Consider the following 24,975-nt stretch of genomic DNA (forward strand, 5'->3'; position numbering starts at 1 on the left):
TTTTTGCCAATTTAACCACTTTCATGATTTGTCATGCCCATTGTCAGTTTAAACTAATTGTTCCAATATTGACACTTTGAACCCTTTTCACCACTTTTTCTGTCTGTTTTTGGCCACTATACTTAGTAATTGGTTAAAGTTGCAGTGGTTTTTTAAATCCCATTTCACCACCTTTTCCACCATTTTTGGTCACTTTGAACCCATTTTATTTGTGATAAAAACCAGGATTTGCATCTTTAAGATGACTATAATAATAATAATAAACGTTCCTGGATAACAGTGGATATTATTCAGATGAATAAATAAATGTGGTTATCACAGATTCATACAACAATGGACCATCATTTTACTGATTTTATGGATGGACCCCAAACATCTCTCCCCTTTATTTATGTTCTCACTGAAGCAGAAAAGCATTTAAAAGCTGCAGAACAGCAGCCCTCCAGGCTGCAGTGGTCCAACAATAAATTAAAGATGAAGTGTAACAGCTTCTAACAAACATTTGTTGAGTTTTAGACAAAACAAAGTCTCCACCGTGAGATCCAAGTAAACGATTTAAGGCTTTTTTCTCTAAAAAAAAAATGTGAGGAAAAGAAGAACCTGGTGCTTCCTGTTCATACAGGCAGTGGGATTATTATTATTAGTGATCAGTGTTACAGCAGTATAGTCACACACACACGCACGCACACACGCACGCACACGCTCCTGCTAACGGAGGCTTTTATTCTTTACCTTTAAAAAAAACGTTACTTCTAAGTTTCAAGTAGCCAGATCTAAAATTAACACAACTAATGGTCGACTCACTACACAGAAATCTAGCACGCAGCGCAGGAAACGAGACCTTGACGCGCCCCTGCTTAGTTGCATAAACAGAGATCAACCTCATGATGTCAGTGAACAAAAAGCAGCACGTCCACAAGAGACGAGAGCAGAAACTAACACCTTCATCTGCGTTTAAGACCTGAGAAATACCTGGAAACCAAAGAGCTGCAGCATCGCAAACGAAACACCTGCAGCGTCGCTAACGAAACAGCTGCAGCGTCGCAAACGAAACACCTGGAGCGTCGCTAAAGAAACACCTGGAGCGTCGCTAACGAAACACCTGGAGCGTCGCTAACGAAACACCTGGAGCGTCGCTAACGAAACAGCTGCAGCGTCACTAGCAAAACAGCTGTAGCGTCGCTAACAAAACACCTGCTGCTGCGTCGCTGGGCAAAACAGCTGTCGCTAACGTGTTCCACATCTACCTGCTGCAGCTCTACGGCGCACACACCGAGGGGATCGGAGTGCAGTGTCTAATGGTACCCCTGGTGGTGATGGCTGAGGACGCCGCTGCTGTTGCCGGGCTCCATGGCGGCGCGGTGCATCTTCATGGCATCCATGCACTGCTCCTGGAAGCCGGGCACGTGAAACTCCGCCCCCAGGAAGTCCACGCTCTGCATCAGCTTGGCCTGAGCCACATTAGCATCTTTCCCTGGCCTGTATTTAGCCGCTGCAGCTTGGAAAGTAACAGGCAGTTCCTGAGGGGCGCCCGTGTGGTTGCGGTTGTTGTTCCATGGCGGCGGGGGCGGGGCTTGCTGCTGCTGCGTGATGTAGTGGCTGCTGACGTAAGGCATGGCGTTGGCGGGAGATGCCACCGGTGCTTTTTCACACGGATGTTTCAGAGAAAAACTCTGTGCGGTGGAGGGAAGCTTGTGGGTGTAGCCAAGGTTCCTGGGGGGATACGTGCACTCTGACGGAGGGGGCTCCATGCGAGGGTTCTTGCAGGGGTGGGGGGGGTCGTCGGGCGGCTGCTGCATGTGGGCCATCTGGTGCTGAGCCCAGGAGCGCTGCTGCAGCTGCAGGTGCTGCAGCTGTTTCTGCTGCTGCAGGTGTCGCTGCAGCTGCTGCTGCTGATGGACTTTCTCGTGATCATGCAGTGCTGGGACCCCACCTAAAGTCTGCAGTTTGTCTGGCGGTGGCGCCACCATGAGGCAGCTGGAGGCTCCGCCCATGCCCGGGTGGTGCAGGGACACCCGGGAGCTGGCGTTGATCAGCAGGTTGCGGCTGATGGGGCTGGGGTTGGCGATCTGTCCCTCGCAGACGGAGGTGGCGCCCCCCCCAGCGCGCGCCTGGCACAGCTGGTTGATCTGTAGCACGATGCTGCTCAGGTCGCTGCCTCGGTTCTGCTGCAGGCTCGCCGCCATGGACAGAGGGATGGTGGAGGTAGATACAGTCACGTTGGGGGGGGCGTCGGCATCGGGGAGCTTTCTGGAGCCATAGGATGTGGGCGGAGCCTGCTGAAGCCCACCGCTCACCACCTGAGGGGGCGGCGGCTGGGCGTGCGGGCGCACAGGAAGCTGAACGCGGTCGGACAGGTGAAGCAGGTCCTGAGTCACCACCTGTTGGGGGAGCAGCGTCGAAGGAGCCGTCGGATGCTTAAGTGTCGGATGCTGCAAGTGTTGGACGACGCCCTGAGGGTGCGGCGCACTGTGCTGCCGCTGCACACCCTGAGGAGGAGGCGGAGCTAGTCTGTGCTGCAGCGTCTGAGGATGCGTGGCGTTCCTTTGCTGCAGGTGACTCAGAGTGGGCGGGGCCTGAGCCACATTTAAAGTGCTGTGTGCGGCGTAAGAGCCGCCGTGAGGGTTCATGGCCGCTCTGAACGTTTGCCTGGTACGGCTACCGTCCAACTCTTTAACGTAACCTTTGGTGAGCGGGCGGAGGACGGCCAGGAGGCCGGCGCCAGCGCTGACCTGGGACAGGTAGGGGCTGTGGCGTTGGGCGGACGAGGACGTGTCCAGGCCGTTGACCGTGCGGCGAATGTGTTTCCTCTGAGGGACTTTGATGCTGTTGGGGAAGATCTGGATGCTCAGAGGATTGTTGGCCACTTTCTTAGCAAAGGCGTCCAACTGAGCGGGGGTCGGACAGCTGGCAGATCTCATCTTCTGTGTGGTTTCCCCTGAAAACAAAGCAACGCACGTTACACAACCAACCAACAACTCACACACGCAATAGACAACTCTAAGTTGCTCCCAATGGTGTCTGTATTTCAAACTGAACATATATGTAATAGTTTTGTTTACTTCTGGTGTTGACTGACCCCTAACTTTTGGTTGTGTGCAGTCAAACCCAGAGCTATAGAGCAGCTGAATACTGCGCCACGAATCAATGATGGGAGACGGAATATCAGGCGTGAAGATAAAAAACATCACACTCTGTTAACCAAAGAACAAAGAAGAAGTGTTTCTTACATTTCTGAAGTCCAGTGTTCATCTGCGTGAGTGAAAGAAAGCAGGAGGTTGTGTAGTTTGATACTGGCAGACAGGCCAGCATGTCACTGTTACTCTAATGCAGCATGGGACGGCCTCTCCGCACCCTACTGACCACACACACACACACACACACACACACAGTTTGGCTTTTCTAAATGACACATCAAAAACATCATGTATCACGTACTTTTTGTAAACGTGCTTTCAGTATTTTACAGTGGATACTGGTGGCCCAAAGAAAACGCACCAAATGACCGAAGTAAAAAAAAAAAACCGATACACAATTACAGAAAAATACATATCACGCCAACAACAACAAAAATAGACAAAGTTAAAACAGAAATACAAAAAAATGACCAAAATTTTACAGCTAATGACAAGAGAAATACACAATTACATAAAACACACAAAATTATTTTGTTTAAAAAAAAAAAAAAAAAAAATCACAAAAAAAATACACAAAGACAATTAAAATATTCAAAATTACTCCCAAAACAGACAAAATTGTAAAAGCATTCAGAGAGCGCAGACCTCAGCCAAGCAGCTCATTTCTAACCATATTGTGATTTCCACCCTATGTTGTAGTCCTACATTGATTTTATATACACCATTAGATTCATTGATAATCAAAACATACCTTTAGCATTTGAAATAACAATGATATAATTAATTATTAATTGTCAAATACTTATTTAGATATTGCAACCTTGTTACAAATCATGCTCTGAGGGCCAATTATATTTTTGTTCTTCTTTGATGATGACATCATCAACAAGACGTTCCACAGTGTGAATGGGAAAATAATATAGGATATATATATATGAATTTTCCTAAAAATTTCATCCAATTCAGTTCATAACTTTTCAAGTTATATTGCTAACTGACTGACAGACAGATAAACAGAGGTGAAAACATAACTGCGCTTGGCCCAGTTAATAACAAAAATACAAAAAAAAAACGTAGAAAAAGATTAAACAACAAAAACACACTAAAAAAATTTTATTCAAAAGTTACAATTGACACTCACAGTGGAAGCCATTCTCCCTTTACATTAATATTACATTCATTTGCACAGTTTTTAGTGATGTAAATATGACATTTATGTAAGGGAGTAAGTTTAATAATTTACAATGTGACAAGTACAAGGAAGTGATTGCTGTATTTGTTTCTATAAGTAGTTATACCTTGATATTCTGAGCTTTTACAGAAAACAGATATTGTATTGATGCAGCAGAAATATATATATATATATATATATATATATATATATATATATATATATATATACACACACACACTTCCTATTTGTTCAATATAGTTTTAGTTTGAGGATATACAACGGCAGCTCAAATTAGTCACACAAATATTATTTTCACCCTTAGAAAGTCTCGTTTGGATTTAATGTATGACAGCACAGTTCAGTCTGGTTTTTAAAAGATGGCCTTATTTTATTATTATGATCAGTATAAAAATAATTGAATGGAAGCACTTGATGGTTAAAATGCAGACAATTTAGTGCCAAACGTAATATTTCCCTTAATATTTTCAACCCTGTTCGACTTTAGGGGTTATAAATAAACCTCTACATATTGTTTAATGTTTCAGTGTTAAACAGATAGTTCGTAAATTTGATGTATAAAATGAGAAGTGACTAGTTTATGATCTATTATCATATTTATTGGGGGATGGTGAGTCCTGAAGCTTTAAAGCATTTTCACCAGCTGCCAAACACGTAAATAAATCCCCTGAGTGCTATAAAAAGGTATATTCTGTTAGCAGAGCACCTTGTGGAATAGAACCAGAGATATAACTGTGTTCAGAGGCAGAAATCAGGCCGGGCTCAGGCCGCGATCACCGGCTTTGCCCTCCGTCTTTCCGCAGCCTCTTTGTGCTGAATATGCTCTTAGCACAGCTTTAACTTCACTTTTTCACTCTCTGTAGCGACAAACACCAACATTTAAAGGATGATACTCACTCCTCACACCGCTACGAGTACGGCAGCTTCATTTTGTTGAGTTTTGACCCGGTTTCCAACTGAAAATCCGGAGTTTGTCTCCGGTTGTAGCCTCTGGGAGAAGCTAACCGGCTAATGCTAATACAAACATATAAGACCCCGGCGAGATCTAAGGAGGCCGCAGGGCTGCCTGATCAGAAAGATGCACAGAGTGGGACAGAAGAAGAAACAATCATGATCTCGGTTAAAAATCGACATACAAAAATATATCTTTTAGCAACACTTACCAAATAACAGGAGAAAATAATAAGTTTTTTTTTGTTTAAATAAATGTGTCCAGCAAAAAAGGTTATTTTTCAGGGTCTTCTAATTTTTATTTATTCATTTATTCTATTCAAATGAAGAATATTCTTGTGTTTAAGGTTCAAATGTTCACATTTCGAAAACGAGATGTTCCATCTCAAGGGGCATATCCTCCAATAAATAAATAAATTAGTAATGGGTTCGTTTTTTAACTTCCACACGACAAACTAGGATTTTATTGGCCTTCATTGTACTCCGATGCATTTAAAAAAAAAAAAAAAAAAAAAAAAAGTATTTATTGAGGTTATTTTTCTTCTATATCTTATTTATTTTCTATTCTATTCAAATGTAGAATATGGTTTAAATGTGTATAACGTATTGGTGGCCGCAATATCAAAAATCAAAAGTGAAAAAGTTGTATCAGGACACTTCAAGTCTTTTATGAGTCTTTATTGAATTAATGAACATAAACGTATGTAACTCTAATATAAGCTCCATATATATAGCCATAAAACTGAGCATTGCTGGTCGCCATGGTTATAAATGCTAATGAAGAATTACACTTCGTTTAAATTGTGAAAATATTTAACCTATAACTGCTTTTGCAGTGTTCTTACCATGCACATTGTGACTTTAGAAGTAAAGGTTAAAACTGAAATGATCTAATTTACTTTGTTTTGATTGTTAGCTTTTATGTGAAAAATGTTTTACTTTTTAAGCTAATGCATTGCAAAAAATTGAGATGAGTATTAATATGTTTTATTTTATTAAATGTCTCAGTCAGAAAACCGTACACAGGCCTCATGGTTCTTTGATTTATTAGAATAACATTTAGTTTCAGAGTGAGCAGATGGTTCTGCACACAGAGTGACTACATGCAGCAGGAGTTTACAAGATAAACGCCTTTCACACACTCGTAAACGCACAAATAAACATCCACAGTTCAAACGCTCGCTTTTTTTTCTGGAAACCAAAGACGTTGCAGCATGGAGACAAACAGACAGGAGAAATGTCACAGAAACACAAACCAACAAAAGCAGAAACACACGACCAAGTGTTTGATGAGCTTTTACAGCCTAACATGAAATGCATGAAATAAAACAAAACACTGCCTTTTCATTCTGCTGTTTGGAAAACAATAAAAAAAAATCATGCATGATCTGTTCTTTATGTCTTAAACATCAACCTGTCTTTTAAATCAAAGCCCAAAACGCCCACATTTCACATTAAATTTATCTCTCTTGTACCAGCTAATCCCTGAAAACACACATTTATTCTCTCCTACAGTCACTTTAAAGCCTTGAAAATAACTAGGGCTCTGTTTACATTTTGTTTTTAGGCAAAAATTACAAATTCAACGGGTTTTCTTACACGTAAACAAGGCCACGAGCATTTTAAAGCAGATACTCTTGATTTAAAGTGGAGAGTTTTGGACACAAACACAGTAAAGCGATGGTGTTTCTCACAGTAAATGGAGCCTCAGTGACGTGAGGTTGACTCCAGATCTGCCCGATTAAAATTAAGAGCAGAAAAGATAAACGGATCACAAATTAGGTTATACCTGCGACCCGTTTTCCTGTCAAAAACACAGACAGAAAAAGTTTTTCATGCTTGATAGCAAAGGTTTGGGGAGGGAGAGAGAGTTCATTGCACAAAGAAATGAAAACTGAAGAACAGAAACAAAGAGTCAAGTTTTTCAGATATGTATGAAATAAATTAACTATGAAGCCTCTCCTGCTCCTCTTAAACCTTTTCTTTCTCTCTGATTGGAAAATATTATAATACACACAATATTATTACAAACAAATACATTTGTACGGCTTTTGAAGATGACCTCCCCCTGCTTTGTTTACATCTTGTTTTCAGGGTAAAACTACAAACTTCTATTTTTTGAACATACACTCAACAATAGGAGTCCCTAAAAACTGATATATTTGAAAAGAAGGTTCAGAACAGAGAGTTTTTGATACAAAAACAGCAAAATAACAGAGTTTCCAACAGTTAACAGTTTAAATCCTGCCTGAATAAAATTAGCAAGCCAAAAAAATGACTGAATTGCCATTTAAACAGACAGAAATAGTGTTTCATGCTTGATATCAACGTGACTAAATGGGCTTGGAAATGATTGTGAGCACCTTTGGAAACATTAACAACTCAACTCCAGTCTGTCAGATATTAAAAAATACCTCATGTACAGTACACAGATGCAGATAAATGTCAGTAAATTAAACTACGTCCGTAGCATGTGGTTTAGATACAAAATACAAACAGGATTTCTGTCCAGCTTCGTTCCTAAAGGCCTGCAGTTCTGCAGACACCCAAGCAGCAGTTTTATCCAACAACACATTATAAAAAATAACCTCAGCCATGGCTACAGCCTTTTACACAAATAAATACAATTTAAATACAATAAATAATAAATAATGATAAAAGTGTGAGATGAGCAGCAGTGCATGCAGAATGTCTGGTCCTGTAGGAAGTAAGGCACCACAGGCTTCCCAAAGTCCGTTGGTATCCAGAGTATAGTATAGGAATAGAAAAAACAACACAACTCTTCAAGTGTATTAAAGGCAGTCTATGAGTGCATACGACAGGGGGGGTGGGGGGTCACTGTTGGGGGCGTTTTCTGGCTTAAGACGAGGTCATGCTCTGCAGCAGAGGCATCTGTGAGGGAAGACGCGCACACACACAAGCACACGCGCGCGCGCACGCACGCGCACGCACACACACGCACACGCACACGCACACGCACACGCACACGCACACGCACACGCACACGCACACGCACACGCACACGCACACACACACACACACACACACACACACACACACACACACACACACACACACACACACACAGGTCAATCACGTGTGTTATGATGATGAGTTTCACACACACACATTAAATGTTGACTGCAGTCTGAATTTACGGGAAATAATACGTGAAACTGTCACTTTTTTTAAGTGTCACTATTATTATCATTGTTATAATTATTATCAATATCATTCTTACAATGATAAATTGAACTTGAACAATTGTTATCATTCTCATGATTACTATTGCCATATTATCATGATTACATAGTTATAATTATTACATTATCATTCTTACTGTTAAAATTATTATCATTCTCATAATTATTATCATTAGAATTATTATCATTCTAAGTATTGTTGTAATTATTATTATTATCACTACTATCGTTTCAAGGAAGGAATACTTTCAGACACTGATTGATTTTCAATATAATAAATCTAAATCAGTTTGGAAAATCGAAAAATCACTACTTCTCATTATTAATGTGTGCCCACACATTGTGACCTCATGTATGGTTATTAACTCATTCACTGCCAGCCATTTTTGGCGATTTTTACTGATTTTTAAAGACCCACAGCATATTTTGTCCTATGGTAAATGGACTTGATTTATATAGAGCTTTATCACCACTGAAACAGTCTCAAAGGGCTTTACATATCAGCTCATTCACCCAATCACTCTCACATTCACACACCAGTGGGACAGGACTGACATGCAAGGCACTAGTCGACCACTGGGAGCAACTTAGGGTTCAGTGTCTTGCCCAAGGACACTTCGACACATAGTCAGGTACTGGGATCGAACCCCCAACCTCTCGATCAGAAGACGACCCACTACCACCTGAGCCACAGTCGTATGACAATCTGAAATATGAAACTAGATTCTGAGAATAGACTCTCTACTTTCACAATTAATATGTTTTTGTTTGTAGCGTGTTTTGTTCTTCCATAATCAACGGTTGAATTGAGGCAAGTTTCACACAAAACGCCAGTTTTTGACACAAAGCTGTGAAAAAAGCCTTTTTCTGAAAAATCCTGCCAGTGACTTTGAAACTATTTTTTTTTGCTCTAGTGACACCTTCTATAAAAAATAAAAACAACACTGAGACCGGGCTTTTGATAGCAACATTATTATTATTCTGCTATCTGGGTCAGAGTTGTATGGTTTCCACCTACCTTTGTTAAATCCACTCCTGTGAGAGCGTTGACAGAAACAGGAAGTTCAGCCAGGAGGCGGTTCATCTCCCCCGTCACTCTGCTGCCCTCCCCGCTCAGGATCACGATCTCATTGGTCCTGGACAATGGCGCCGCTACTTTAGAAGCAATCTGTGGAGATTTAAATATTAAACATCAGGACTGGTTCTGACCGACATTAGTCATCAAAGGAAATACAGAGAAACATATGGATGAGAACCTTAGGCAGAGCCTCCAGGACCAGGGCGGCCTTGGCTGCGTCTCCGTACTGCTGGTACGACTCAGCCTTCAGCCTCATCTTCTCAGCCTCGGCTTTTCCCACGGCCTCAATGGACGAGGCCTCGGCCTCTCCGATCTTTCTGATCTTCTCTGCTTCAGCCTGAGCGATCAGCACCGTCTTCATCCTGAGGACACAATGGAGACCTCAGCTCAGCACAGACCAGAACCCTATGTGGGGCCATCTGAAATGTCTAGTAATTGATGAAAAAATTACTGATTGAAATTATATTTGTCGTTGCTGCTCAGTGCTCAAAATTGAAAAAATCTAAATGAGAAAAAAGATACTAACAAACAAACAGTCATCAACATCCCCTCCACATTGGTTCTCATAACACAACCTTTTCCTAAATGTCCTAAACCTAAAAACTTAGATGTATATATAAAAAAATATTATCACATCAGAATATAAAATTACGAACTATCTTAAACGGTTTCTAAGAAAAGCTGTCCCCTTTGAAGATACTTCGAACAGAGTAAAAAAAACAGAACAAAGGCAATAACTCTGGAAGAAATAATTGAGCACTTCTCATTTTCGAACTCCATCAAGGTATTGATGGAGTTCGAAACTGAAGCCACACACCAAAATGAGTTATTTTATCTTAAACAGTTTCTGAGAAAAGCTGTCCTCTTTAACTAGGATGCATGGACAGACGGGGCACAAACCTACAGTATATGCCCCTTCAACATTTTTTGGCAGGGGATAATAAAAGGCAGTAATACTAGCTACTCATAACACAGTATAGCTAACATGATCAAAAACTAATTCTAGGGAATAAAAAAATGTCTTTGGGGTTGCCAGAAATTTGTGATATCAAAATGTGATCACAACTAAAAAAAAAGGTTGGGAACCAGCGCTTTAAGAGAGACTAACTTGTGTCCCTCGGCCAGCTGCTGCATCCTGTAGGCCTCGGCCTCGGCCGGCCTCCTGACGGTGGCGATCAGCTCCTTGTCGGTGCGATCGATCTCCTTCTCCTCGATGGTGATCTCCTTCTTCCTCTGAACTACCTGGATCTCAATCTCTTCCAGACGGATCTTCTGCTGCTCTTTGGCTGCCTGCAGCTCGTACGCCAGCTGGGCCTCGGCTTTCTAACGAGATGACGCACAATGTCAGTGAGTCAGTGAGAGTGCCTACAGACACTATGGAAGTGTTGTAAATGTTATACTAATGTACTACTCATACTAACGTGCTACTCATACTAACGTGCTACTCAAATTAATGTACTACTCATACTAACGTACTACTCATACTAACGTACTACTCATACTAACGTGCTACTCAAATTAACGTACTACTCATACTAACGTACTACTCATACTAACCGTATACTACCGGATGTATATATGGGGACATTTTTTTAGTATGCACGGTTGGCACACTGGTCACACTCAACCGTCCCATGATGCATTGCGAGCAGAATATAAAATTGTCCTGGTATCGGCTTAAAGCTAAAAATCAAACATCTCCTTTTCAAAATAAAAGCATATCTTCCATTAGTTTTGTAGGAAGTGTAGTCAGTAGACCAATGGGGGGTCTCTGAAAATGAGTGAAATGTGTCTAAGTGAGTTTTATGGAACCAATGAGCAGATGTTGATATTCTACTTGGTCACTTTCTCACTTCAAATGTTTTCAGAACTTTCAAAGTAAAGGTGGAGAATCAACAGAGATTTTTAACACTGGAGGTTCAAGATGTATCTTGGGAAACTTGGAAATATACTTCAGTGGGAACGCTCACCATCCTAATCATACTGTAGTATATACTAGACAGTATATACAGAGGACGAGAACAAAGTTCATTGGGCTGTGATGGTATGTATTAATTATTATTAATAATAATAATAACATGTCCGTTTTATATAGCGCTTTCAAAAACAACAACCTCAAAAACGTTTTACAGAAAATGGCAAGAGTGGAGGAGATGATTAGTTTAATGCCTGTGTGAATAGGTGGGTTTTTAACTGTCTTTTATTTATTATCATGTAATTATACTACAGTATTATTACTATCATCCATAAATAAGTTCACTTTCACATGTATAACTACAGAAGTTGTAATCATGCAGGTAATAAGAGGTTTTTATTCCTAACGTTTGTGAACCACAAACCAAAACAATATCACAACTTGAGTTCTTCCAAATACTTTAATGATATTTTACACAAAAGGAGGAATTAATGTCCCACTGTATATTTAACATAATAATGATAAATCTTCCTCTTCTAAGTATTTTCATGTAAACATTACTTTTATCCACAAACTTTGAATAAATTAAACTTCAAATACTTTTGAAAAGGTACATTTCCAGGAAAAGTAACTAATCACTGCCCTCTAGCGGTAGAAGTTTGAAAATAAAACCCCTTCAGAATAAAAGCACAGTCGTTCCCAACACCTTCAAGTATTTGTAAAAATACAGTAACAGAAGCACTAACTTTGGTGTTGATTTCCTGGTTGAACGAGGCTTTCTCCAACTCCAGCTCTCGTCTGGAGTCGGCCATCTTGGTGTCGGCCTGGAACTTGATGTCCATCATCTCCTTCTTGCACTCGGCCTCCTGCACAAAGGAACGTGTGGTCAGTGGATGACTGATGAGATCACAGAGAAGTGTGAGGGTGTGCTTCCTCCTCACCCGTATCCCAGCATCCCTCTCAGCCTCGGCCACTCCGATGTCTGCGTCTCTGCGCACGGCTGCGATCTGCGTCTTCCCCAGAGAACTCAGGTAGTCCAGTTTGTCGTAAACGTCCTGTCCATACACATCACAACGTGGGTTTATCTCACTAAGCATTAGGAGGTATTCAGTTTTATTCTGATTCCCTGTCAGAAGGTGAACCGTACCTTAATGGTGAAGCTGAGGATCTCAATGCCCATCCGACCGACGTCAGGCGACGCTACGTCTCTCACTAGCTTCGCAAACTGATCCCTGTCCCGATAAATCTGCTCTACCGTCAAAGTCCCTGAAGACAGTGAACGCCTCATCAACTCAGCAAACAGTAGAATGAAGAAAACATCCAGAAAGTATGAGAAACGTCTGTGGAATAGATTCTTTACACTTATTTTGGACATAAAAAATAGAAAATAAACAGTACTTTAGAAACATTTAATATTAACTAATTATAGATAAAACTCAGCTCACATAATGTAAGAAGTGAAAATATTTGATTACAACCTTTATCTATAAAGGTACAGTAAGTCCCATTGAAAAAACTAATATTATTCTAAGAAACTTAATACTTAAAAAATGGATAATAATTTTAAAAAAATAATAATTATTTAAAAAATAATAATAATTATTTAAAAAATATATCATAATTTAAAAAACTAGTCATAATTTTAAAAAAAGTACAATATTTTTTTGTACCCAGGATGGAGCGCAGATGTCCCTCCAAAGTGTGCAGCAGCACAGCTTTGATCTCCATCACTGTTTTACCCAGAAACTGTTCACAGGCCACGGCCAGAAGCTCCTGGTCCGTAATCACTTTGACCTGAAGAAGAAACAGAGAGTGACGTCAACACAACAACAATGCAAAAAATGTCAACAAAAGATTCAGATTCAGAATAATTTATTTATCCCTGAGGGGCAATTCAGTATATGTTACATCTCATCCAAGAAACATGAAAAGACAATCACATATAACATGGGAGGACAAGAGCGGGAGAACTGTGGGTCGCCACAAGGGCCAAGCTGCAATTTGGATGAAAAGTGGGAGAAAAACAGGAGGAAAAAAGAGGAGAAAAGGCAGGTTTTAAACTGAGTTCCCTATTGGGGAGAAAGTGTAAAACTAGGAAAAAACCTCCTAAGCGTACATGCACCAAAAACAAATCAGTCAAAACAGAAACTCGAGAACATAACATGTGGGTTTTTGGATGTTTAGGGCAAAGTAAAGGAAAGGATCACGCACATGCAGCCTCTTGTGGGCGCTTCACCCGCCCCTCCTGTAGCTTGCAGAGAGGGAGGGTGGACAGAGGGCCAACAAAGGCGTGGAAATATAATCCCATTTCTCCATTCTGATACAGTCAGATGACGTGTGACGACCTTGAGTAGATCTGGTTCAGAAACAAAGTTTCAGGTGGCGGTGGGGGAGAGGAGGAAGAGGGGAGACGGAGCCTTTCTGCATAAACCCCCGGTGATAGATGAGAGAGCCTTGGACGGCTGGCTTTGGGAGCCAATGATGATAAGCGATTTGTTTTCGATTCAGGCTAGCTCATATTCGATAGCCTTGAGTCCCGGTCTCCAGCAGTAATCCAATAAGGTGGCATTTAAACTTGCAAGCCAAGCATTTAACTTCTCCAAGTTGGATTCAGTTTCATGTAAACTTTACAAAGCAGCCTCCTGCTTATTTTCACATGTTTTTCTGGAGCGACCATGGATCAGGTGGTAGAGGGTCGTCTTCTGATCGAGAGGTTGGGGGTTCTATCCCAGTACCTGACTATGTGTCAAAGACACTGAACCCTAAGTTGTGTGAATGTGAGTGATTGGGTGAATGAGCTGATATGTAAAGCGCTTTGGCACTGCTTCAGTGTGGGGATAAAGCTCTATATAAATCAAGTGTTGAGAGCCCTGCTCCATCCTTCAGAAATGACTGGCAGTCTCCTGAAAACAGCTGCCAACATAATACTGCGATAAGTCAGAACGCTGCCAGTTCCAATCAGCAGCATGCCTGCTACCATAATTACAATCATGTACGTAGATCTCATCCACGTCCTCGCATGGGCACGCGGGCTCACCACTGCCCGTTTTTTTGTCGAAAAAGGTTTATTGCATTGAGAGACCAACTGATCAATTCCATAACTCTGGTTTTGGATAGAGATTTAGAGAAAAACTCCTATTAGATTCACAAGACCAAACAAAACAAAGCAGCAGCAAGGGCAAATAGGGTGGGAAAGAGGGAGCAGAAAAAATGCGACCGCCTTTGTTGAGGAGCAGAACACACAAAACAACAAAAACAACAAGAAAAATTAGAGAATGTAAAAAAAATTGAACATAAATACTCAAACTGAGGAATCATCTTTCATCTGCACGTTTGAGTTAATTTTGAGGTTGATGTAATATACTTTTGGTGTGGGTTTTTTAATTGTCGATTTTTTAGGGTCAGTTAAGAAAAGAAAATGGCTCCTTAAGTCAGAGGTTTGTAGTTTAATGTTGACTGTCAAAAATGTATCTGGTGAGTGTAGACAGAAAAAACATGCTTAGCTAATTAATTAATTAATTAGTTAGTTCATTAATAAATAAAAAATTCATGTATCACAAAACTTTTCCTGTTTTCTCAGTTTGAAAACACAGAATCCCATCATATCAGAAGGAATGAGGTGTTACCTGAGCAACACCAGTGACGGTGATGGCCACGCCCTCTGCTGTTTCCACGTCTTCACATCGAGGCTTCAGGGTCATGATCTCCAGAGTTAACCTGACACACACACACACACACCTTAATATTCAATGTTAGCCCATCTTTACACATTTATATCAGCCCAATAAATATTATTCTTATAGTTTAAAAATAATGATCTCGTTTTGTTTGCATTTAAACCTTTCTTGGATTTATTTTCAGTCAGAATTGGTGAAAAAACTTCACCTTAACATTGGTTATTATCAGCTGAAGAAGATTAAAATGATTCATAAAAGGATCAAATGGAGAAGATGTTGTGAATGATTTGTGTTACTTTAACTGAACCGTGTGTGTGTGTGCGTTTGTGATGCACAAACCATCAGTTTAGGGCAAAGAGGAGCAACTTTAACACAGTGGGGACCCCAAAAAACCCACTGTCTGACCCAGCAGGCCACATCGTCAACATTCATGTCAGACACAAGAAAAATGAGGATTTAGTGTATTTATTGTTATATTTGTGTGCTTTTGTAGTCATTGTGTGTTTTTGGAGTCATTTTGTGTATTTTTTAAGTTGTTTTGTATATTCTTGTGTCGGTTTTCTATTTTCTTGTAGTCGTTTTGTGTGTTTTTGGAGAAAATTCAATTAGTTTTTCTGACATTTTGTACATTTACTTTGGGAGCTCCACATGTGGCCGCCACACAGCCATTAGCCCGTATCTAGTTCAGGGTGTTCTCTGTCTGTTTGGGGTCAGGATGAGGAGGATACACAGAGTGTTATAGAGTGATGAGTCAGCATGTGGCAAGCAGGCTTTCCTCCTCTGACTGTTTACAGTGTTTGTGACAAGAATCCAGTGATCATCAGAACGCAGCACCAACTCACACATTACACAAATAACAATAAATAAAGGTTGTATTTCATCACTTTTGGGCGTCTGAGATCAACCACCAGACCCAGGACCAGCCGCCCACAATGTAGGTCTTAATATCAGAGCCACAGCATCCACCTGAGAAAGAGAAACAGCTGAGTCAGCACCACACAACCTTCACAGTCACCAAAAAAAACTTTAAATATCTCATGACTAGTACCGATAGATTAAAATGATAGTTTAAAAATATTTGTCATGTTGTTTATATTGTTTCTTGCATTAGTCCTGGTATTGTTTGTATTCGTGACGTCCAAGCTCCAAATTTTGTTGTTCCATCTTGAAATGACAATAAATAAAAAAAATAAAAAAGTGTATTCATTTAAATTAAACAATATGTTAACGCACCCATCACTTTATGTTAAGGCTGTACTATTAATTGCATTTGTATGGAAAAGGATTAAGACCACTGAAAAAAGAGCCAAATTTTTAAAAATATATTATTAATAATGTTCTGAGTGAAAAAAGTCAGAATTCTAAGCGGCAAAAAGGGTTCAAAGTGTCAATATTGGCTTAAAAGTGGCAGAAAAGGGGGGGTGGGGTGAAACGTTGTTTAAAAAGTATGAACAATTACTTTAAACTGGCAAATAATAGGCATGGGAAATCTTGAGTGTTGTTAAATTGGCAACAATAATCATGAAATATGATGAAAAGAGGTTAAAAGTGACAATAATGGGTCAACTAATGTGACATTAGGTGGAAAAGTGGTGGAAAGGGTTTATAAGTGCTGAACATGCCTGGAAAGAAAAGGCATTTAAATGTGATGAATAAAATGCATTAAAAGGAGCAAAAAAAAAATGGCAAGAAAAAGTGATGAAAATAGGTTCAAACATGGCAAGTTTTGAGTAGCTGAAAAGAAAGCATAAAATTAGCAAAAATAGGCTCAAATTGTTAAAAAAATATTAGTTTGTTGACGGCCTCTTGCGACCCCCTCTCGGTGTCTCGCGACCCCAAATGGGGTCCTGACCCCAAGGTTGAGAACTCCTGTATTAAAGTACAGATCCATATATTGTTTGAATTTAAAAAATGAAAAATAACAAAAGGTCAACATTGAGGGAGAATGTTAGCTTTTTTCTGATTTCCTATTGTTAGGTGAATAACGGCTCATCTTATTCTAAGAAGCACCTGCAGTAGAGCGGTGATGCACCCATTGGTTTCCCTCTGAATCAGTGACCAACTTCCGGTTGATCCATTAGCAGCCGCACTTTAGCTTACCAACTAATTCTCATCTACACCCTATACTGTTTGTGTCACAATGATAAATAACCACGATAAGTCAAACTGCTTCGTGAACACACAGGCGAATAAATAGCCGCCAGAAAGTAATGCGTTAGCCACCAGCTAGCGAGGTAGCCAGTAGATTCATCACACCCCTAAAGGACGCTGGCTGTGTACTCAGATAACGAGGACTAGCAGTGATTCATTCACTCCACACAGCAGATATACGGTTATTATATGGTGTTTAATTGTGTCGCAGATAAAAACTGAATAAGTTTGATGAGATGTTATCGACTCTAGCTCCAGGGCCGTAAGCGGGAACACCTACCGGACACCACCAGCGCCTCGTTCGGCCCTACGGTGAGGCAGCTCCCCATGTCGACCACGGACGGTAACGGAAGGACGATAAAACACGGAGGATTCCTCACGGAGACGGTGAAATAATACGGCGATAATTCAAGGTTAATCGTGATTAAAGGTGCAAAGCCTCCTCGGCAACAACAGAGAGAGCCCCGCCCAGTGACGTCACGGTGACGTCATAATTAAACCATTTATTACGTCGATGCTTAAAAAACAATTAATTAAATTAAATAAACAAATTAATTGACGACTCCGTTTGAGGCCACAGCTAGAGATAATAGCCGACTTATAAATAATAAAGTCTAAATTTCTAAAAAAAAAAAAAAACTCGAAATATTATGAGAATAAAGTAATCAACAATAATAATCAGTACTACTTACACAAAAAACCTCATAATTTTAAGAGAAAAAAACACTTGTAATATTAGACAAATAAAGTCATATAGTGACATATAGTGTTGTCATTATGTAATGCGAAAAAAATAGATTGAGAAATTATTTTGAGAATAAAGTCCTACTGTCACAAAAGTCATAATACCAAAATTAAAACTAGAAATTTTACATGAAGGAAAAAAAAAACTATTATTACAACAATAAAATCACAACATTAAGAAAGTCTTAAAAAAAAGAGAGAGAAAATGTAAAATCTAAGAAATTTGTTCATAATAAATATTACGTTTTCAAAAAATAAAAGTTTTTCTGATGCGTGGAAAAATGAATAAACAATAAATGATTATACAGCACAGAGTAAGACTACAATGGCCTCATATAAAGGATTTTCATTATTCACGAGTGGTGAAATAATCCAAAGTTTAGGTCCAAAATAAAAATGAAGAAAAAGTTGCATAAAGAAAAAAATGTTTTACATGTGAAGAAAGAGAAACCTTTATACTACAAATTAAAACAGAAATCAGATTTTTTTTTTCTTGCATTCCCACATACAGTTATGTATGGAAGCCCGTAAAAAAAAAAAAAATAAAAAAATCACCAAGGAAAGTCATAATTATGAGTTAGTAAAGTCTGAGCAGCATTGCCCTCTATGGGCAAAGCAACAAGCTGAAGCTCCCTATGAGCAGCCTAAGTGAAGAGTTCATGGTGACCCGGTCCAGGGAGCTGCTCCAATACCGGGAGTCTAGTGACCCAAAGGTTGCCCAGGCTGGGATTGAGGTCCGGACGGGATGGAAGTGGAGAGCTGGTGTGGCCGTGGATGTTGCTGAGTCTAGGGTACGGCAGAGGGTACTGGTGGGCAAAGTGGCACAAGGAAGAGCTGGCCTGGGTAGTGGTAGAACTCACTTTAATAAAGCAAAGAAGAGAGAGAGGAGGGCGCTGATCCTCGAGGAGGTGCGAGCAGGACTAGAGGAGAAGCGGGCCAGCCAGATGGTGGGAATGCGGCAGCAGGGAGCCTGGATGAGATGGGAGCAAGCGCTGGAGTGTAAGATCACATGGACCGAGCTGTGGAAAGCTGAGCCCCACCGAGTCAAATTCTTGATCCAGGCGGTTTATGACGTGCTGCCTAGCCCATCCAACCTTTGCATCTGGGGGAAGGCAGAGACACCGGCTTGCCCCCTCTGCCAGAGGAGAGGAACCTTGGAGCACATCCTCAGCTGCTGTTCGAAAGCCCTGGGTGAAGGGCGCTACCGCTGGAGACACGACCAGGTCCTTAAGGCAATAGCTAACTCCATCTGCTGCGGGATTAGCCACAGCAAGAGCCTTCGCCCAGTGAAGAAGAGCATCACTTTCGTCAGAGCTGGGGAGAAGGTTGCAGTGACCACCCAAAATACCTCCCCTGGCCTGTTGGCAACGGCGCGTGATTGGGAGCTAAAGGTTGACCTGAGGAAGCAACTAAAGTTCCCCGAAGAGGTCGCGAAAACAACTTTGAGGCCAGACATTGTGATTACTTCAGTAGCCACCAAGCAGGTAGTTCTTCTGGAGCTTATTGTGCCTTGGGAGGACTGAATGGAGGAGGCCCATCAGAGGAAGAGGGCTCAGTACTCCGAGCTAGTGGAGGAGTGCAGGAGCAATGGTTGGCGGGCAAGATGCCAACCCATCGAAGTAGGATGCAGAGGATTTGCGGGTCAGTCTCTCTGCAGGGTCTACAAGATGCTGGGTATTGCTGGAGCGAAAGGCCATCAAGTTGGCTACAGATGCTGCAGAAGTGGCATCAAGGTGGCTGTGGATCAGAAGAGGAGAGGAGTGGCACGTAGGGGAGCGCTACCTGGGCACAAGCTGGGGCTTGATCAACCCCAGTTGGGACGCCTGGAGGAGGGGGTCTGATTGTTGAAAGACCCGAAACTCCCTGTGATCCCAGGATACATCACTGATGATGTGTCCAGGGGCACCACAAGGTGTATTTGAGAACATAATTATGAGAAAGAAAGTCATAATTATGAGTTAGTAAAGTCATAATTATGAGAAAGAAAGTCATAATTATGAGTTTGTAAAGTCACAATTATGAGTTAGTGTTTCCCATAATTATGACTTTTCTTGGTGATCTTTTTTTTTTTTAGTGGCGGAAACGGGCTTCCATAGGTTATGGGCCAATGAAAACAGTAAAAAAATAAGTATTTTTTTGGATTGCCAGAGTATGTGAGCCTAGAACCAATGCATATCTGTGACTAATCATTAATTATGTGAACAGTCTATGTTCATAGATCTAAGCTGATCACATTACAGGGAGCTCACTACATTATCCATATCTCAAAAAGTATTAATCAGATCAAACTAAAAATGTACAGTGTGAATATTAAATAATCATGGAACAATTAGTAATTTCAGAATGTCTTGAGACCGAAGTGCGTGGGATGTCCTGAACATTTGTTAAAATGACATGGAATGACCCATACACAAAATTACTCTTACAAGATGGTAACAAGTAACAAACTAAAACTCAGAAAGGAAATGACGTAACTACCAAGCAGTTTCAGAATAAAAGAACTGTAAACATAAAATCATTTCTAACATATATTCTACACAAAAATATACCAAATTACCACAAAAACAAATAAACACAAAATTAATCCTAAAACACACAAGACAACAACAAAAACATGTTAAATGAGAGAACAATATACAAAATTACAACAGAAATACAGAAACTTAGAGAAAAATAATGTGAATTCTAAAGACAAGCACAAAATGAATTCAAGAATGCAAGAAAACAACAAAACATGTTTAATGTGAGAAAAAAAATATACAAAATGACAAGTGAAATACCCCGAATGAGAGAAAAACACACACAAAATGAATCTAAAAACACAACAAAACTATAATTAAAAACTCACAAAGACTTTGTTGTTTTCTCAGATTGTTTGTTATTCTAAATGTGGAATGGATGATTATAATTTTACCCTCAGACCAGATAATATAACATTTAGTTGTCGCTCCACTGTTATAAAAGGTGTTCATCACTGCCTTTAGCTGTGTGTGTGTGTGTGTGTGTGTGTGCGTGCGTGCGTGCGTGCGTGTGTGTGTGTGCGTGCGTGCGTGTGTGTGTGTGTGTGTGTGTCCAGTTACAGTCCTCAGCCCCCCACTAACCCTCTCTCTGGGATCAGTGGCAGTGAATGAGCAGCTCAGTGTGTGTCAGCATTAATACCAACAACAATAAGAAGAAGAAGAAGAAGAAGGAGGAAGAACTCTCTCACTTCTCCTTCATCCTCCACATGAAGGAGGACGAGCTGCAGGAGGAGGAAAATCCTCATCTGAGAACTTTGGAGAAGAAGAAGAAGAAGAAGAAGAAGTAATGTAATGAATTTCTGATCCTTGGAGAAATAGAGAGAACACTACAGATGAAATACTTTATTTACCATAAATCCAACGTGAAGTGATTGTGGAACCAGTTGATCTCCTTCCTTCCTCCAGCCTCATGGACAGTTAGGATCACAGTGAAGGTGAGTCAGTCTGACAGCTTATATGTAATAAGCTCCTTTTACAGCACGCAGTCTGTGTGTGTGTGTTTGTGTGTGTGTGTGCGTGCATGCGAGTGTGAGTGTATTCTTGCACAGTGAGGCAGTGATGTAATTAGTTAAAGTCATGACAAAATATATTATAATTTCTATATATTAAACAACTAATTCATATATAACGCAACGTAAGACAATATATTGTTATAACATGACATAACATAACATAATATAATGTTATATAATATGATATAAAATAACATAAGATAATGTAATATATAACATAACATAACATAACATGACATAACATAATATAATGTAATGTTATATAATATGATATAAAATAACATAAGATAATGTAATATATAACATAACATAACATAACATGACATAACATAATATAATGTAATGTTATATAATATGATATAGAATAAAATAACATAATGTAATACATAACATAACATAACATAACATAACATAACATAACATAACATAACATAACATAACATAACATAACATAACATAACATAACGTAGCGTAACGTAACGCAACGTAACGTATGTATGTAATGTAATATATAATATAAAATAACTATAACTATAAAGGAAGTTGAATCTATTCTGCTATAATTTATAACAAATACATACATAAATAAATAAAACAGATACAGTCGCTACATTTTATTTCTAACAATTCTTTGGCATAAAAAAAATCCCTGAGGTTTGAAATGTATTAAATTAAATTAGTAGATATGAGGAGAATCTTTGAAAAACATTGACGTTCACCAGCAGCAGTAATGTTATGATTCCTGAGGTGATTTGTGTATTTTCTCGACACATCAAGCAGCATTTTCTTTGGCTGCAAAAATATATCAGATTTACATTTTATTGAGCATTTATTGTATGGATTTTAAATACGTTTAATTCATGTGGGAATAATTGAAGCAGGAGGAGAGAGTGTTTACATCAGTTCATGAAGAGCAAGTGTTTAATGTAATAAATGATTTAATGTAACAGAGCTTTGTCTGTTAGTGCGTTTAGGGTGTCGTTCACTGAGTCTCACCCAACACACACTGGTCATGTGACACCTGACTAAAAAGAAACACAATTAATTTAACACAGAATACAACGATTAAAAAAACTGTAAAAACACTGTCAAGATGTGCAAAGAAAACAACAACAAAGCTACACAAAATGAGTCAAAAATACACGGAACAGAAAAAATGAACCAAATGAGTCTAAAAACACACAAAAAAGGCATAAAAAACAAAGACAAAAAAAAAAACACAAAGTACCAACAAATATAAAAAAATTGACACCAAAAACACCAAACCACACAAAAGAACAAAAATAAAGTAATTTCAAACACACACAAAGTCACTATAACAAAACACAAAACAAAAAAAGAGACAAAATCATTTGTAAAATACACAAAACTACATAAGGTATACAAAACAAAGACAAAAAAGTACCAAAAAAATATGATTCTCAACAACAAATAACTAAAAACAACTACTAAAAGGCACAAAAATACACAGAATGAGAGAAAAATACCCAAAATATGAAAAATTACATGACAAACCCCCATAAAATGTTTCTAAAAACACACAAAATGACAACAAAGGCAAATAAAACAATGACAAAAAAACACAAAGTAACAACAAATATGAAAACAGACTCCAAAAACACACAAAACCATGATGGAATTACACAAAATCACTTCAAAAATACAAAAACCAACAGCAAAAATACACAAATTAACAACAAAAAGCCAGAATTTTTTTTTACAAATTTCACAACACATTTGAATGTTCTTGAATGAATGCTTAATGCTCATGCTTCTATTAAATAAACAAAAATGATGTAAAAACAAAAAGTGAAATCATCATCATCATCACTGAGAGGAAACTGATTATCGTGGGACATGTTGGACAACAGGAGGACGTTTGGCTGCTTTGATTCTGATTTGGAAAAAATCCATCAAGATCAACATGAACAGTCATTTAGCAACAGTGTTTTACTGGACGAAATCTCTGTTAGAACCAGGTTCAGAGGTGGAGAACATCTGGTTCCACTGGTTGGGTTAGTGAACAGAAGGACAAACAGAAGGATAGGCAAGGCAAGGCAAATGTATTTGTATAGCGCATTTCATACACAAGGCAACTCAATGTGCTTTACATGATAAAACATTCAATTGTTTAAAATCAATACGAACAATTAAAATCACCAGTAAAATCAATTAAAATCATCAGTAAAATCATCAACAAACACATGACATCAACAACATGACCAAAAATCTCTCTCTCAATCATACGCAGTCGAGAAAAAAAGTGCCTTTAACTTTGATTTAAAAATGTTCACATGATGCTGACTTCAGCTCTGCTGGCAGTTTGTGCCACTTTCTTTGCAGCATAACAACTAAAAGCAGCATCACCATGGTTACTGTGAGCTCTGGGCTCCACTATCTGACCTGTGTCCGTAGATCTGAGAGACCTGCTGGGTTCATACCTGACTAACATGTCACTGATGTATTCTGGACCAAACCCATTCACACATTTATAACCAGCAGCAGAACTTTACAGTCTCCTCTGAGGCTGACTGGGAGCCAGTGTAAAGACTTTAAAACTGGAGTAATGTGTTCTGACCTCTTTGTTCTGGTTCAGACCTGAGCTGCAGCGTTCTGAACCAGCTGTAGATGTTTGATGAAGACCATTACAATAGTCCAGTCTGCTGGAGATAAAAGCATGGACCAGTTTCTCCTGATCTTTCTGAGCCATTAAACCTTTCACTCTGGAGATGTTCTTTAGGTGGTAGAAGATGTTTTTGTGATAGATTTGATCTGATGCTGAATGTCAGATCTGAGTCAATCAGAACACCAAGGTTTTTGACTTGGTCTTTATCTTCTAAAGATCCAGACTCAGATACTTGCTGACAGCAGTCCTCTTTTCATTGTTACCAAAGACAATCACCTCCATCTTGTCATGGTTTAGTTGAAGGAAGTTTTCACTCATCCATCAGTTTACTTTTTCTAAGCAGTCACACAACACCTCAATGGGACCATAGTCATCTGGGTTCAGTGATAGATATAGTTGTGTGTCATCTGCGTAGCTCTGATAATCAACCTTACAGTTGTGTAAAATTTGTCCTAAAGGAAGCATATAACGGCTAAACAGAAGAGGTCCAAGAACAGATCCCTGAGGAACCCCACAGGACATTGGTAATCTGTCAGATTCAAAGTTTACAATGTTTATAAAATAACTTTGATCCTCCAAGTAGGACTTAAACCATTACTTTAACATTTAGTCCAACCCATGTTTGTAATCTGTGCAATAAAATTGTATGATCTACAGTGTCAAATGCAGACTTAGATTCAATAGAATGAGAACAGATACTTTTCCTGAATCAGTGTTCAACCTTATGTCATTGATCACTTTGATCAGATCAGTTTCTGTGATGTGATGA

General features: G+C 39.5%; 2 protein-coding genes across 3 annotated transcripts; both read right to left on the minus strand.

Annotated features, from left to right (window-relative positions):
• Positions 1 to 318: 318 nt before the first annotated feature.
• On the minus strand, positions 319 to 5,361 carry LOC114474462 (protein FAM222B-like). 2 transcript variants are annotated; one of them, XM_028464799.1, is made up of 3 exons: positions 5,227 to 5,361; positions 3,231 to 3,358; positions 319 to 2,938 (listed from the first exon to the last, which is right to left on the minus strand). In XM_028464799.1, the coding sequence occupies exons 2-3, from the start codon at positions 3,310 to 3,312 to the stop codon at positions 1,296 to 1,298; spliced, it is 1,725 nt and encodes a 574-aa protein (XP_028320600.1). In that variant the 5' UTR covers positions 3,313 to 3,358; positions 5,227 to 5,361; the 3' UTR covers positions 319 to 1,295. The 2 variants fall into 2 exon arrangements, with proteins under 2 accessions (XP_028320600.1, XP_028320601.1); XM_028464800.1 differs by having other exon boundaries at positions 3,231 to 3,355; positions 5,227 to 5,354.
• A 957-nt stretch (positions 5,362 to 6,318) lies between these two features.
• Positions 6,319 to 17,775, minus strand: LOC114475021 (flotillin-2-like). Its single transcript, XM_028465713.1, has 11 exons — positions 17,585 to 17,775; positions 16,038 to 16,119; positions 15,103 to 15,193; positions 13,147 to 13,270; positions 12,624 to 12,742; positions 12,418 to 12,531; positions 12,223 to 12,342; positions 10,670 to 10,884; positions 9,740 to 9,923; positions 9,502 to 9,651; positions 6,319 to 8,172 (listed from the first exon to the last, which is right to left on the minus strand). Exons 1-11 carry the CDS (start codon positions 17,631 to 17,633, stop codon positions 8,140 to 8,142), a joined length of 1,281 nt encoding a protein of 426 aa, XP_028321514.1. The 5' UTR covers positions 17,634 to 17,775; the 3' UTR covers positions 6,319 to 8,139.
• Between the last annotated feature and the right edge of the window lie 7,200 nt (positions 17,776 to 24,975).

The sequence above is a fragment of the Gouania willdenowi genome, chromosome 13, assembly GCF_900634775.1.
Source record: "Gouania willdenowi chromosome 13, fGouWil2.1, whole genome shotgun sequence".
Lineage (NCBI taxonomy): Eukaryota > Metazoa > Chordata > Actinopteri > Blenniiformes > Gobiesocidae > Gouania > Gouania willdenowi.